Below are 12,399 nucleotides of genomic sequence, written 5' to 3'. Positions count from 1 at the left end.
ATTAGTATAAATTCAAACCAATAAAAATTTTGGTTTAAAATTAGTAAGAGACAATATTGTTCAATTTAAAAAAAATTTAACAAAACATGAGTACTTAATAAAAAAGTAATTAATAAACTAATATGTTAAAAAGTCGTTTTTAATAAAAAATATTAGTATAACATTTATATAAATAATAAATTTGGTTTGAAATTGAGGGGAACAATATAAATATTAGTACTTAATTTTGTAAAAATATTTATACTTAATTATTTTTAATGTTATAAAAAATGAATTACAAAAATATTTTAATTATTAAAAAGAAATTGGGATAAAATTAAATCAGATATACATACTTAGATACTAAATTGAAACAAAAAGGCATATATGGAAACTTTCGAAATCAACACAATGACATAGTGATAGTGACATGTGGCATTGCAATGCCACGTGGCACTGACAATGTTATGTGTCACATACAACGACTTGACACGTGACATTTTTATTTTTTTTAAATTAAAAAAATTTTAGAAAAAAATAAAACTGACACACGTTGACTAACAACGTTAGTTAACTCTGTCTCAAAGGTACCTAATTGAATCACTTTTTCAAAAATTGTGATACAATTGACACTCTTTTTAAATCGAATACCTATTTAATATTCTAGCCCCAAAATCGATATTATACGACTAATTATATCTTTCCTATTGATGTGAATTTACTATGAGAAAGTTTAGCTTAGTTATGTACGTTATCAGAATTCCATCCATTTTTACTCTCTGGTCTTTGCTTCCGTCTCTATCTCTGTTACTTCCTTTGGAACTCATGGCAGCTTTAGTGAGAGAACCCATTCAAGATCCCTCTAATCCTCTCTTCTTGCATCACTCGGACGGCCCGGATCTGGTTCTGATCTCCCAGCCCCTGTATCATAACAATTACATTACGTGGAGCAGAGCGATGTTTGTCGCGCTTACAGTAAAAAACAAAGTAGCCTTTGTTGATGGCAGTCTTCAGAAACCACCTCCGACGGACGCCACTTTCGCTGCTTGGTCACGAGCGAACAGCGTCGTCATCTCATGGCTGTTCAATTCTGTTTCGAAGGAAATCATCAATAGCATACTCTTCGCAACTACAGCCCAAGAGATTTGGGAAGATTTAAAAATAAGATTTTCTAGGAACAATGGTCCTCACATTTTCCAATTGCGACGACAATTGGTGTCTATCCAACAAGGTACAGACTCAGTAAGCACATATTACACGAAAATTAAGTGCATCAGGGAAGAACTTGCCAGTTATCGACCAGAGTTTCACTGTACATGCGGTGGTCTTCAACAATTCCAGGATCAGACCGACACTGAATATGTAATGTGCTTCCTTATGGGACTCAACGAGTCTTTTTCGAATATTCGCGGCCAGATTCTTCTCTCTGATCCTCTCCCATCAATAGATCATGTTTTTTCCATACTGCTCCAAGAAGAAGCACAACGGGAGATTATCCCCCCTTCTTCTTATGCCCCTTATTCGCTTGTTTTTTCTGTTATCAGGTAATTATATAATTTTTTGTTCTAATTCTAACAAATCAACGAACGATCTTGGATTCTAGGTTATCGCTCATTACTTATAACCATTAAACCTTTATCATTTTTGCAGGAACTCACAGGGCAAAGGACGGTTGACACTCCCTAATATCTGCCAGGACTCTTGTTCTTGGTTCTTAGTTTTAATTCTTGTACAAATCATTGTAATAGCATTGCTTGTTATACATGGCAGCAAAGATTAGAGATTTGTTCTTTCTTGTTAATAAGGTTGAGGATGATTGATTCTTCCATTGTAACACTTGCACCTCTCTGAACATATCTTGCAATAATATTCGACCAAATAGCGATATTTATTCCACTCACATTCTCATTCTTCCCCTACTTTTTATATTTTTATGTTGTCAATGACGTATAGTATATTGAGGTGTAAAGGTAAATTTGAGGTCCCTTGAATCTACTATTCCTTTAATGAATCCATATTTACTGAGTAAAGATATGACAATTTAATTGTGACTATTGTCTATTTTCACTTGGCAGCCCAACGGATTCCTCACTCTTCTTTTCTTCCCGGCAGGAAACAAGAGTTTTGAACCTGTAAGTGAATATTAAGCAAGAACACATTTTATCAATTTAGCTATTCTTAACCCAAATATTCCATAGTGCCCACAGTTGTCAAATTTGAAGTTAACAGGAATACATATGTTGCCTTGCAATTGTGACACTTTCTGAATCTACCCACTTCCATTCCCACATATCCGCAAGGGAACCTCACAACTCACACTAACCTCGGACAAGGCCATATTAAATCCATATTTATTATTATAACTATTTTGAATATTTTTATATTAAAAAACTTAGTGCCGATAGATATTACAATTTTAATCTTATTTATGTATGATCCTTGGGAATTTTTTTATATTAACATTGTATGGGAACAAGATTTTAGCGAGTGTGTGACATGTTGCTGTCAGTGTATGATCTAATCTGCAACTGGCTGGTACGTATTTACTCTTGTCAATGAAGATTTGATGGACTTTGCAATGAATGATGGACACCTTGCAATTAATGAATTGATGGACCTTTTCTTGGCAATGAGTAGGTAATTCAAGATGGGTTCATGCCCTGGAATGGTCTGGTAAGAAGGAATTTACAAGCTCACTTGAAGTTCCTTTCGTTGTTGATGGGTCAGAAGCCGGATTATTGAAGAGCTATGGACCTTTGAGTTTCCTTAAGGTCTTCTTTTCTCTCTATACCCAGATAAACTTATTAACACTTTCACTATGAAAACTATCAAAACCATCTTGAATAAGCCATACTCTACATTAGCAGGAAATCATAGATTACCTTCTTTAACATTAGATTCTGTGTGAAATACCCCAAAACTCTTAACTTTATACACAAATTAAAGGTGATAAAGATTCTTCGGCACTCATTCCAATACCTCCAGCATTGTCACTGATTGGACCATATGCGTCTATGGCCAACCCAGTGGCAATGGTACTCAGCATCCCAAGTGCAGCCACGGCAATACCATACATGGCAGCAAAGGTGAAACTAACAAAAATACTAATTGCTATAGCAAAAATTGGAATGATAACAGACTTGTATCCCAAGGCAAGGCCAAATATAACATTAGTTGCAGCACCAGTTCTGCAGGAGTCAGCTACGTCTTGAACAGGACTGCAAAACCAGACAAATAGTCAAGCTAAAGCCTGATGATATGATTGCACAAAGGTAAAAAAATAATAAAACAGTACCCTAAATTACTTACCTATATGCATTACTAGTATAGTACTCGGTTACAAATCCGATAATAAGTCCTGCCCAAAGACCAACAGCAACACACAAAAATAGCTGCCTGCAATACAAAATAAAAATATCTTTACGAGTTCACAGATATAAAAAGCAACAATGTATTGATGTATAAATATACAAGAACCCATCATTAAATAATTTTGAACACAAACTTGGTTACTTATAGGAGTTAATATAAAACTGACCAGCTCTTGACGTCTTTCTGCACTCCAAAATTGAAGATAGTGAAGGAAGTTGGAAGTGCAACAAAACTAACAACTGCAACCCCAATAGTCATCAACACAGTGGAAATAACGAGCTGCTTTTTCAATGCAGGCTCAATCTCCTTCACAGCCTTGATCTCAAAGAAGTCAGTTGCAAATAAGGTGGTGAGCAAACAAACAAGAATACCCACAGAACTGACAATGAGAGGGTAGAGCATCGCAGTGAACTCATGATTCAACCCAAATGAGGAGATGGAAGCAACAACAAGAGCAGCACAAGATGACTCCGCATATGAACCAAACAGATCAGATCCCATACCAGCTATATCTCCAACATTGTCACCAACATTGTCAGCAATCACCTGAATACACAATAATTCATTCAGACAAACAAACAAAATATATTAACAAGACAGTGTTTCAAAACCCAAAAAGAAATGAAGTGATTTCAGGGTTCTGTGTCTTACAGCTGGATTTCTGGGATCATCTTCGGGAATATTCCTCTCAACCTTGCCAACAAGATCAGCACCAACATCAGCAGCTTTGGTATAAATACCTCCGCCAACTCTCCCAAACAAAGCCATAGAAGACCCACCAAGACCATAACCAGTTATGGCCTCAAAAAGACCACCCCAGTCATCACCATAGTAGATCTTAAACAAGTTGATGGCAATGTAAAGAACCAGAAGACCATTTGCAGCTAGGAGAAAACCCATAACAGCACCAGATCTAAAAGCCGTAATGAAGGCCTTCCCAACGCCCTTTCTTGCCTCCAGGGTGGTTCTTGCATTGGCGTAAGTTGCAATTTTCATTCCAAGGAATCCAGAAACAAGTGATGTGACGCCACCAAGCAGGAAAGATACGGTGCTGAAAATAGCCGTGGCAAGTGCTGGCTTACACGTTTTAGTTTTATCGTATGTGCAAGGCTGGGGGCTTGTGCTGAATCCTTCCACTGAACCAAGGAAGAGGAATATCAAAATGGCAAAAGCCACCATGAAGATTCCCACATACTTGTATTCAGTAAAAAGGAAAGAGGTTGCTCCTGTTCAAGTTCAAACACCAGTCAATAAGTGAAGCATTCTTTAACATCAAACAATAAGCACTATTACGGAATAAGGACCAGCAATCAAGAGCATATCCAAAAATTTAAAGAATAAATAAAATGCAAAACACCTGCCAAGCAATGGTTTCAGCAAAAACCAACTCTACTCTTATGTTCCTTATTAAAACAGTTTAACTACGAAAAACTAAGCACAGCTCATGTTCTTGTCGGAGCCATTGGACTAAACTGCAGACATTGTTTTGTATATAACACTAAACAAATTGTCTCCAAAAGAAACGTGGAGTAATAAAATATTCATCAACACATAATCACTAACTTCACACAACAGAAAACCATCCATTGGTGGATCAACAATTAAGAAAGACATGGCTGGCCAAGAGAAATCGGTGGCCAAGAGCCTTCAAGAAATGTCCATGGAAGGTGATGAACCACCACCGCAATATATTGTTAAAGGAAATAGCTTTGGATCTAAAGATTCTTCTGCACTCATTCCAATACCCATCATTGATGTAAGTCTCCTCTCATCAGAAGGTGAGCTACACAGGCTCAGATCTTCTCTAACTTCAGCTGGATGCTTCCAGGTGTGGATCTACAAAACCTTCCAAAAACCTCATCTTCACTGTTACTTGCATGTGTTTCAAAGAACCATAACTCATATATTGCATATTATTGTACTTTCTAGTTCCCTTTGAAGAGTTATTAAGATAAAAAAAAAAAAAAAAAAAAAAAGTGTCTTTATCTTTGTAATAGCGAGCATACATATCTGACATGCAGGCAATTGGTCATGGAATGTCAAGTTCGTACCTTGACAAAATACGTGAACTTGCAAAACAATTTTTTGCACTCCCAGAAGAGGAAAAACAGAAATATGCTCGAGCTGTTAATGAATCTGAAGGGTATGGGAATGATAGAGTGGTTTCAGACAAGCAGGTTCTTGACTGGTCCTATCGCCTATCACTTCGAGTTTTTCCAGAAGAAAAACGAAGGCTTTCTCTTTGGCCCAAGATTCCTTCTGATTTTAGGTACCTGAGATATTTCTTGAGGATACATTTTCTGCCTGAGAAATTTCTGTAGCTTACTTAAGTAAGTTACTGGGCTGAATTTTCTTAATATAATGCAGTGAGAAATTAGAGGAGTTTTCGGCGAAAGTGAAATCAATGATGGATTATCTCTTGAGATCCATGGCAAGGTCACTGAATTTGGAAGAGGGTAGCTTCCTGGACCAGTTTGGTGAAGAATCATTGATGCTAGCGAGGTTCAACTTCTATCCACGTTGTTCTAGGCCTGATTTGGTTCTTGGCGTCAAACCTCACACAGATAGATCAGGAATCACTGTTCTATTGCAAGACAAAGAAGTGGAAGGTCTTCAAGTTCTGATAGATGAAAAATGGGTCAGTGTTCCCACTATCCCCGATGCCTTTGTTGTCAATCTGGGCGATCAAATGCAGGTAATCGTTGTTCTACTACTTGTTGATGAGTAATCAAAATTCTCCTAGCTTAAAGATGCTATTTTTGTACTTGCTTACTTGTTGGTGGTGCGTCATTAACTAGTTTTTGAGGTGGAATCAGTGTTCAGTTGATGAATGGTTAATGAAGTTTGGCACTGTTGCAGATCATGAGTAATGGAATATTCAAGAGCATAATGCACAGGGTTGTGACAAACACAGAAAAGATGAGGATGTCTTTGGCAATGTTTAATGAGCCAGATCCTGAGAACGAGATTGGACCTGTAGAGGGTCTTATAAATGAGACACGACCTAGGTTATACAGAAATGTTAAATGTTATGGTGACATCAACTACAAGTGCTATCAAGAGGGAAAGATTGCTCTTGAGACTGTCAAAATTGCAGATAACTCTGATTAAAGGTGGTGAGACTTTCAAATGTGAATTCCCAACCTGTTGGAAAAGTCTTTGATGTTTTTGTTATTTGAATCAAACTATAAAAGATAAACATGTATGGTTCAGTTGCTTTGAAACCATAACTAGTAATATAATAAAATGTTAGCAAGTTAAATCCGTTTTATAGCAATTCTTCAAAAAGAGTGGTCCCTAACTTGACTTCTGGAGTCCTAAGTTTGAATTTCCACTAAGAAATCAGTTCAAAATTCACCACGCAAATCTTTAATAAGTAAATAAGTCATTGTAGCTCGTGGTGTATGAAAGCACGCAGTATTCAACTTCGACAATGAGCAGAAAATCATGTTCTGTGTTTCTTGAAGTTTCAAGAATATAATGAATTGACAAGAAAGAAACTGTACACCATCGCCGAAGGCAACAAGATTAATAAAGAGAGGCTCGACCAAAAAAAAAATTTATCTAAACATAAAACTTCACTTTCACGTTTGTACTTTAACCCAACGAGTAATGAGGTTCTGTTTAACCAAACAGAAAAAGGTCATACCTGAAATAATGATTCAATATCTCGTGATTTTCATAATTACATGTAAAGCTTTGAAAGAACATCAGTTGTCTTGCTTGCAAACAACAAAAAAATATTTGATATCAAATGTGGTAAGATCGGAAAACAATTGAGAGCGTCTTAAATATAACTTCAATGTAGATCATAAAACTTGAATGTAAACTAAAAAACGTCAAAATAATATTATCGTAACTGAATTAAAACAATTATATCAAAATATTCATTCATTATTTTAAGTGTCATAAAAGTATATTATACCTTAAGATAGACGAATTTTAATTTTTTTATTAAGATTTAAAGACTAAAAACATATTTAATTTATATCCATTTTTCCGTTTTAATTGAATTAGTTCAATTTCAACAAATCTCTTAAAAACAGAAGACAAAAATTGAAGCAAGTGCAAGAATCGGCCAACTGATAGACATCTAATAAATGGATCGCGCTGAAAATAGTATAATCATCGTCATCATCATGAAACTCCACGTAACAAGGAAAATTTTGCTGCAGACTCAACCTAATGAAGTTTCTTAAAACTACAAATGAGTGACAAAATATACTTTGTTTCAAAAACAATGAAGTCGATATGACAGATGAGTTAAAAGACTAACAAAAAAGTAAAGGCATGGTGGTAAAAGGACTGATTTTCCTTGTTCTGCCATCATAGTAGAAAATTGATGAACGATGCTCTTTTCTCTCAAACTCTTTAGAAGATCTTGAAGAGTAAACCACCATGGGTAGCAAAGAAGGGGGCAAAAACAAGAGACTCAACTGCCATCAGCTTGATAAGGATGTTAAGTGAGGGACCAGATGTATCCTTGAGAGGGTCTCCAATGGTGTCACCAATAACTGCTGCCTTGTGGCAATCTGACCCTTTTGGACCAAGGCTTCTAGCATGCTCAGAAGCACCAGCCTGTAAAATTACACCAAATTTATACACCATCAGATGCACGTTACAGATTTATCACGCACAACTCCAAGCTATTGCTGTTATACAGTCAAATTTATTGAATTTCATAATAATTACGCTTAATAGTCATACCAAATGACTCCTATTAGGATGATTAGTTTCAAAAATTCCTATAACCAGTTAAGTGTCGAGACTCCATTATAAACCGGGTGGATCAATTAATTACACAGCTCAAAGTAGTTAACAAATAATTACCTCAATGTACTTCTTTGCGTTATCCCATGCACCGCCGGTGTTGGATGCAGAGATGGCAATCTGTAAGCATGGCATGGAAAGATGTCTTAAATGCAAAGAATATGTGGCATGATGACAGACAGCAAGGTTTTTGAGTAAACTACGGAATAAGGAGAGGTGGATGAAACATTACCTGTACACCAGATACCAAAGATCCAGCGAGGACACCAGAAAGTGTTTCAACACCAAAAAGGATCCCAACAACAAGAGGTGTAAGCATGACAAGAGCACCAGGTGGAATCATTTCCTTAATGGAAGCATCAGTAGAGATCTTAACACATGTAGCATAGTCAGGCTTGGCAGTTCCCTCCATCAACCCTGGAATGGTATTGAATTGCCTGCGCACTTCCTCAACCATCTTCAGAGCAGCACTTCCCACACTCTTCATGGTCATGGCAGAAAACCAGTAAGGAAGCATTGCCCCCACAATTAAACCAATGAAAACCTTTGGAGTCAACACATCAACAGTCGTAATAGATGCTCGGCTCACAAAGGCACCAAAAAGGGCCAGAGATACAAGGGCGGCAGAACCAATGGCAAAGCCCTAAAACAGAATAATACAGATATGAGATAAGTAACAAAACACATGTTTTCGTGAACTTACAGAATGGGTTTGAAGAAGGAATAAAACATAAAAATCCACACCTTCCCAATTGCAGCAGTCGTGTTACCAGCAGCATCAAGGGCATCAGTTCTCTCACGAATTCTGTGACTCATACCAGCCATCTCAGCAATACCTCCAGCATTGTCACTGATTGGACCATATGCGTCTATGGCCAACCCAGTGGCAATGGTACTCAGCATCCCAAGTGCAGCCACGGCAATACCATACATGGCAGCAAAGGTGAAACTAACAAAAATACTAATTGCTATAGCAAAAATTGGAATGATAACAGACTTGTATCCCAAGGCAAGGCCAAATATAACATTAGTTGCAGCACCAGTTCTGCAGGAGTCAGCTACGTCTTGAACAGGACTGCAAAACCAGACAAATAGTCAAGCTAAAGCCTGATGATATGATTGCACAAAGGTAAAAAAATAATAAAACAGTACCCTAAATTACTTACCTATATGCATTACTAGTATAGTACTCGGTTACAAATCCGATAATAAGTCCTGCCCAAAGACCAACAGCAACACACAAAAATAGCTGCCTGCAATACAAAATAAAAATATCTTTACGAGTTCACAGATATAAAAAGCAACAATGTATTGATGTATAAATATACAAGAACCCATCATTAAATAATTTTGAACACAAACTTGGTTACTTATAGGAGTTAATATAAAACTGACCAGCTCTTGACGTCTTTCTGCACTCCAAAATTGAAGATAGTGAAGGAAGTTGGAAGTGCAACAAAACTAACAACTGCAACCCCAATAGTCATCAACACAGTGGAAATAACGAGCTGCTTTTTCAATGCAGGCTCAATCTCCTTCACAGCCTTGATCTCAAAGAAGTCAGTTGCAAATAAGGTGGTGAGCAAACAAACAAGAATACCCACAGAACTGACAATGAGAGGGTAGAGCATCGCAGTGAACTCATGATTCAACCCAAATGAGGAGATGGAAGCAACAACAAGAGCAGCACAAGATGACTCCGCATATGAACCAAACAGATCAGATCCCATACCAGCTATATCTCCAACATTGTCACCAACATTGTCAGCAATCACCTGAATACACAATAATTCATTCAGACAAACAAACAAAATATATTAACAAGACAGTGTTTCAAAACCCAAAAAGAAATGAAGTGATTTCAGGGTTCTGTGTCTTACAGCTGGATTTCTGGGATCATCTTCGGGAATATTCCTCTCAACCTTGCCAACAAGATCAGCACCAACATCAGCAGCTTTGGTATAAATACCTCCGCCAACTCTCCCAAACAAAGCCATAGAAGACCCACCAAGACCATAACCAGTTATGGCCTCAAAAAGACCACCCCAGTCATCACCATAGTAGATCTTAAACAAGTTGATGGCAATGTAAAGAACCAGAAGACCATTTGCAGCTAGGAGAAAACCCATAACAGCACCAGATCTAAAAGCCGTAATGAAGGCCTTCCCAACGCCCTTTCTTGCCTCCAGGGTGGTTCTTGCATTGGCGTAAGTTGCAATTTTCATTCCAAGGAATCCAGAAACAAGTGATGTGACGCCACCAAGCAGGAAAGATACGGTGCTGAAAATAGCCGTGGCAAGTGCTGGCTTACACGTTTTAGTTTTATCGTATGTGCAAGGCTGGGGGCTTGTGCTGAATCCTTCCACTGAACCAAGGAAGAGGAATATCAAAATGGCAAAAGCCACCATGAAGATTCCCACATACTTGTATTCAGTAAAAAGGAAAGAGGTTGCTCCTGTTCAAGTTCAAACACCAGTCAATAAGTGAAGCATTCTTTAACATCAAACAATAAGCACTATTACGGAATAAGGACCAGCAATCAAGAGCATATCCAAAAATTTAAAGAATAAATAAAATGCAAAACACCTGCCAAGCAATGGTTTCAGCAAAAGCCAACTCTACTCTTAGGGTAAGTATAACAGGTCCAAAGAACAGATCACAGGGTTTTGGGAGAAAAATTATCTACTACAATAACAAGGTCCAAATTTAACAAGCAATACAGAGCTTGTTAAAGTTCAAAACTTTGCAAATATGTAGGGAATGAGGAGAAAAGTTGTAAATGCACCCTATTAGAAAGAGGGACCTCGGGGCTACAAATTGATTAAAGTGACACGTTCGTCTGAGAGTATTCAAAAGATTCAAATACGGAGAAACGAGATGACAAGGGTTCATAGAGCATCAAGTTTAAAGCCGCAGACAAAAAAAAATAAGCAACACAAATACAACTCAAAACGAAAGATCGAAGTGATTAACCAAGGAACATAAAAAAAAACACAACTTTCGACCTTACGAACAAAAAACACGCATAAAAAAATACTAAATGGCACTAGACATAGCTAATTACTAATTTACCACAGGACTTCGACGTGTGGTCCAAATCACATAACCAAAATAGGTTTTTTAATAGTTAAATAATAAAACGAGGCTCAAATCATGTTCTGGATAACCATGCAGCTCAAAAACGTTTTAGAGTTCATAAATTAAAGCCCCAAAAATAGACATAACAGGGTTCAAAAAAACACACACTGGAAGCTGTCGAAGTCGGAGAATAGAGTTCACAGACAACAAAACTCACACAAGGAACAACGTAGAAAATAAAATAAAAAAATCAAAAACACAAATTTCGCAAAAAACCTAAACAAGGACGAAGCACGAGAAGATCCAGATCTACCCAGAAATTAGAAAGCCACGCCGACACAACAAGTTCGAATCTTTAAACCATTTTTGGAAGAAAGAGAAAGAGAAAGGCCCGGGATCGAGGGTAGATCTCAGAAGGGCAGCAGAGAAAGAGGGAGAGTGAGAGTGGGAGTGAGAGAAAGAAAGACCTTCGGAAATGGCGTTCTGTATTTCGGCGCATTTGACGACGACGTTGTGGTCGTTGATGCCCTCCTCCTCTTCGATGAGGTAGTCGTTGTAGCCATTCTTGGCGGCGGCGTTGGGAGAAGCGTCTCTGACGGCAGAGAGTTTGACCTTGGAGACGAGGAGCCACTGGAAGAGGGCGAAGGCGATTCCAATGACCGCGCAGACGGGAATGAGAATCTCGGTTCCGAGATCTGGGAGAATCGCTGCTCCCATGGCTTGAAGATTGAGAGAGAGCGAAAGGGAGAAAAATAAAAATGGGAAGGAATGAAGAAATGAGTGAATGAGGGAAATGGGAAGGGGTGGAGAGGGTTTTATATGTGACAGAGAGAGAAAGAGAGAGAGGATAGGGGTGGGAATGGTATGGTATGGTGACTGGAGACACAGAAGAGGCTGTGTGGCTCACAATATGAAAATTTTACCAATATCTGTAATTTGTCTATACCTAAATGCCAGATCTCAATTTTAGGTCACTCACTCCCAAACACTCTCACTTTCCTTTTCCTTTTCTTTTTCCTTTTTTTTATTAATAATTACCCTCACTCTAACACTCTTTAATTTCACTCTTCAAAAATATTTTCCAAATTATACGGAAATCACTAATCTCGTTCCAATCCCACTGGAGGAGGACTTCAATTTTCCTTTACACAGTAACAATATCAGCAAAAATATTATGTTATTATTATTATTATTATATTA

The 12,399-nt window shown here is 37.6% G+C and overlaps 3 protein-coding genes across 3 annotated transcripts; 1 reads left to right on the top strand and 2 right to left on the bottom strand.

Moving 5' to 3' along the window:
• Window positions 1–2,893: 2,893 nt before the first annotated feature.
• LOC114176081 (pyrophosphate-energized vacuolar membrane proton pump-like) lies at window positions 2,894–4,598 on the bottom strand. The gene is made up of 4 exons (XM_028060992.2): window positions 4,003–4,598; window positions 3,518–3,897; window positions 3,289–3,375; window positions 2,894–3,197 (listed from the first exon to the last, which is right to left on the bottom strand). The coding sequence occupies exons 1-4, from the start codon at window positions 4,528–4,530 to the stop codon at window positions 2,909–2,911; spliced, it is 1,284 nt and encodes a 427-aa protein (XP_027916793.2). The 5' UTR covers window positions 4,531–4,598; the 3' UTR covers window positions 2,894–2,908.
• A 277-nt stretch (window positions 4,599–4,875) lies between these two features.
• LOC114176958 (protein LATERAL BRANCHING OXIDOREDUCTASE 1-like) lies at window positions 4,876–6,628 on the top strand. Its single transcript, XM_028062160.2, has 4 exons — window positions 4,876–5,179; window positions 5,373–5,620; window positions 5,719–6,046; window positions 6,211–6,628. Exons 1-4 carry the CDS (start codon window positions 4,964–4,966, stop codon window positions 6,460–6,462), a joined length of 1,044 nt encoding a protein of 347 aa, XP_027917961.2. The 5' UTR covers window positions 4,876–4,963; the 3' UTR covers window positions 6,463–6,628.
• An 811-nt stretch (window positions 6,629–7,439) lies between these two features.
• AVP1 (Inorganic H pyrophosphatase family protein) lies at window positions 7,440–12,054 on the bottom strand. The gene is made up of 8 exons (XM_028062158.2): window positions 11,667–12,054; window positions 10,002–10,576; window positions 9,517–9,896; window positions 9,288–9,374; window positions 8,866–9,196; window positions 8,354–8,764; window positions 8,182–8,241; window positions 7,440–7,929 (listed from the first exon to the last, which is right to left on the bottom strand). Exons 1-8 carry the CDS (start codon window positions 11,914–11,916, stop codon window positions 7,723–7,725), a joined length of 2,301 nt encoding a protein of 766 aa, XP_027917959.2. The 5' UTR covers window positions 11,917–12,054; the 3' UTR covers window positions 7,440–7,722.
• Window positions 12,055–12,399: the final 345 nt, after the last annotated feature.

This window comes from Vigna unguiculata, chromosome 3 (genome assembly GCF_037176805.1).
Source record: "Vigna unguiculata cultivar grain cowpea cultivar isolate G323 ecotype 2 chromosome 3, ASM3717680v1, whole genome shotgun sequence".
Taxonomy (NCBI): domain Eukaryota; kingdom Viridiplantae; phylum Streptophyta; class Magnoliopsida; order Fabales; family Fabaceae; genus Vigna; species Vigna unguiculata.
This window is presented reverse-complemented; position numbering and strand designations above follow the sequence as displayed.

Excerpts from the sequence above, each read along its gene's own strand:
- AVP1 (XM_028062158.2), bottom strand. The coding sequence starts at position 11,916 with ATGGGAGCAGCGATTCTCCCAGATCTCGGAACCGAGATTCTCATTCCC. Across the intron at positions 9,197-9,287 it reads TATACTAGTAATGCATATAG|TCCTGTTCAAGACGTAGCTG; the intron begins GTAAGTAATTTA and ends CTGGTTTTGCAG. Across the intron at positions 8,242-8,353 it reads CTTTGGTATCTGGTGTACAG|ATTGCCATCTCTGCATCCAA; the intron begins GTAATGTTTCAT and ends CCATGCTTACAG.
- LOC114176081 (XM_028060992.2), bottom strand. The coding sequence starts at position 4,530 with ATGGTGGCTTTTGCCATTTTGATATTCCTCTTCCTTGGTTCAGTGGAA. Across the intron at positions 3,898-4,002 it reads ATGATCCCAGAAATCCAGCT|GTGATTGCTGACAATGTTGG; the intron begins GTAAGACACAGA and ends TTGTGTATTCAG. Across the intron at positions 3,376-3,517 it reads CAGAAAGACGTCAAGAGCTG|GCAGCTATTTTTGTGTGTTG; the intron begins GTCAGTTTTATA and ends TTTGTATTGCAG.
- LOC114176958 (XM_028062160.2), top strand. The coding sequence starts at position 4,964 with ATGGCTGGCCAAGAGAAATCGGTGGCCAAGAGCCTTCAAGAAATGTCC. Across the intron at positions 5,180-5,372 it reads CTTCAGCTGGATGCTTCCAG|GCAATTGGTCATGGAATGTC; the intron begins GTGTGGATCTAC and ends TCTGACATGCAG. Across the intron at positions 6,047-6,210 it reads ATCTGGGCGATCAAATGCAG|ATCATGAGTAATGGAATATT; the intron begins GTAATCGTTGTT and ends GCACTGTTGCAG.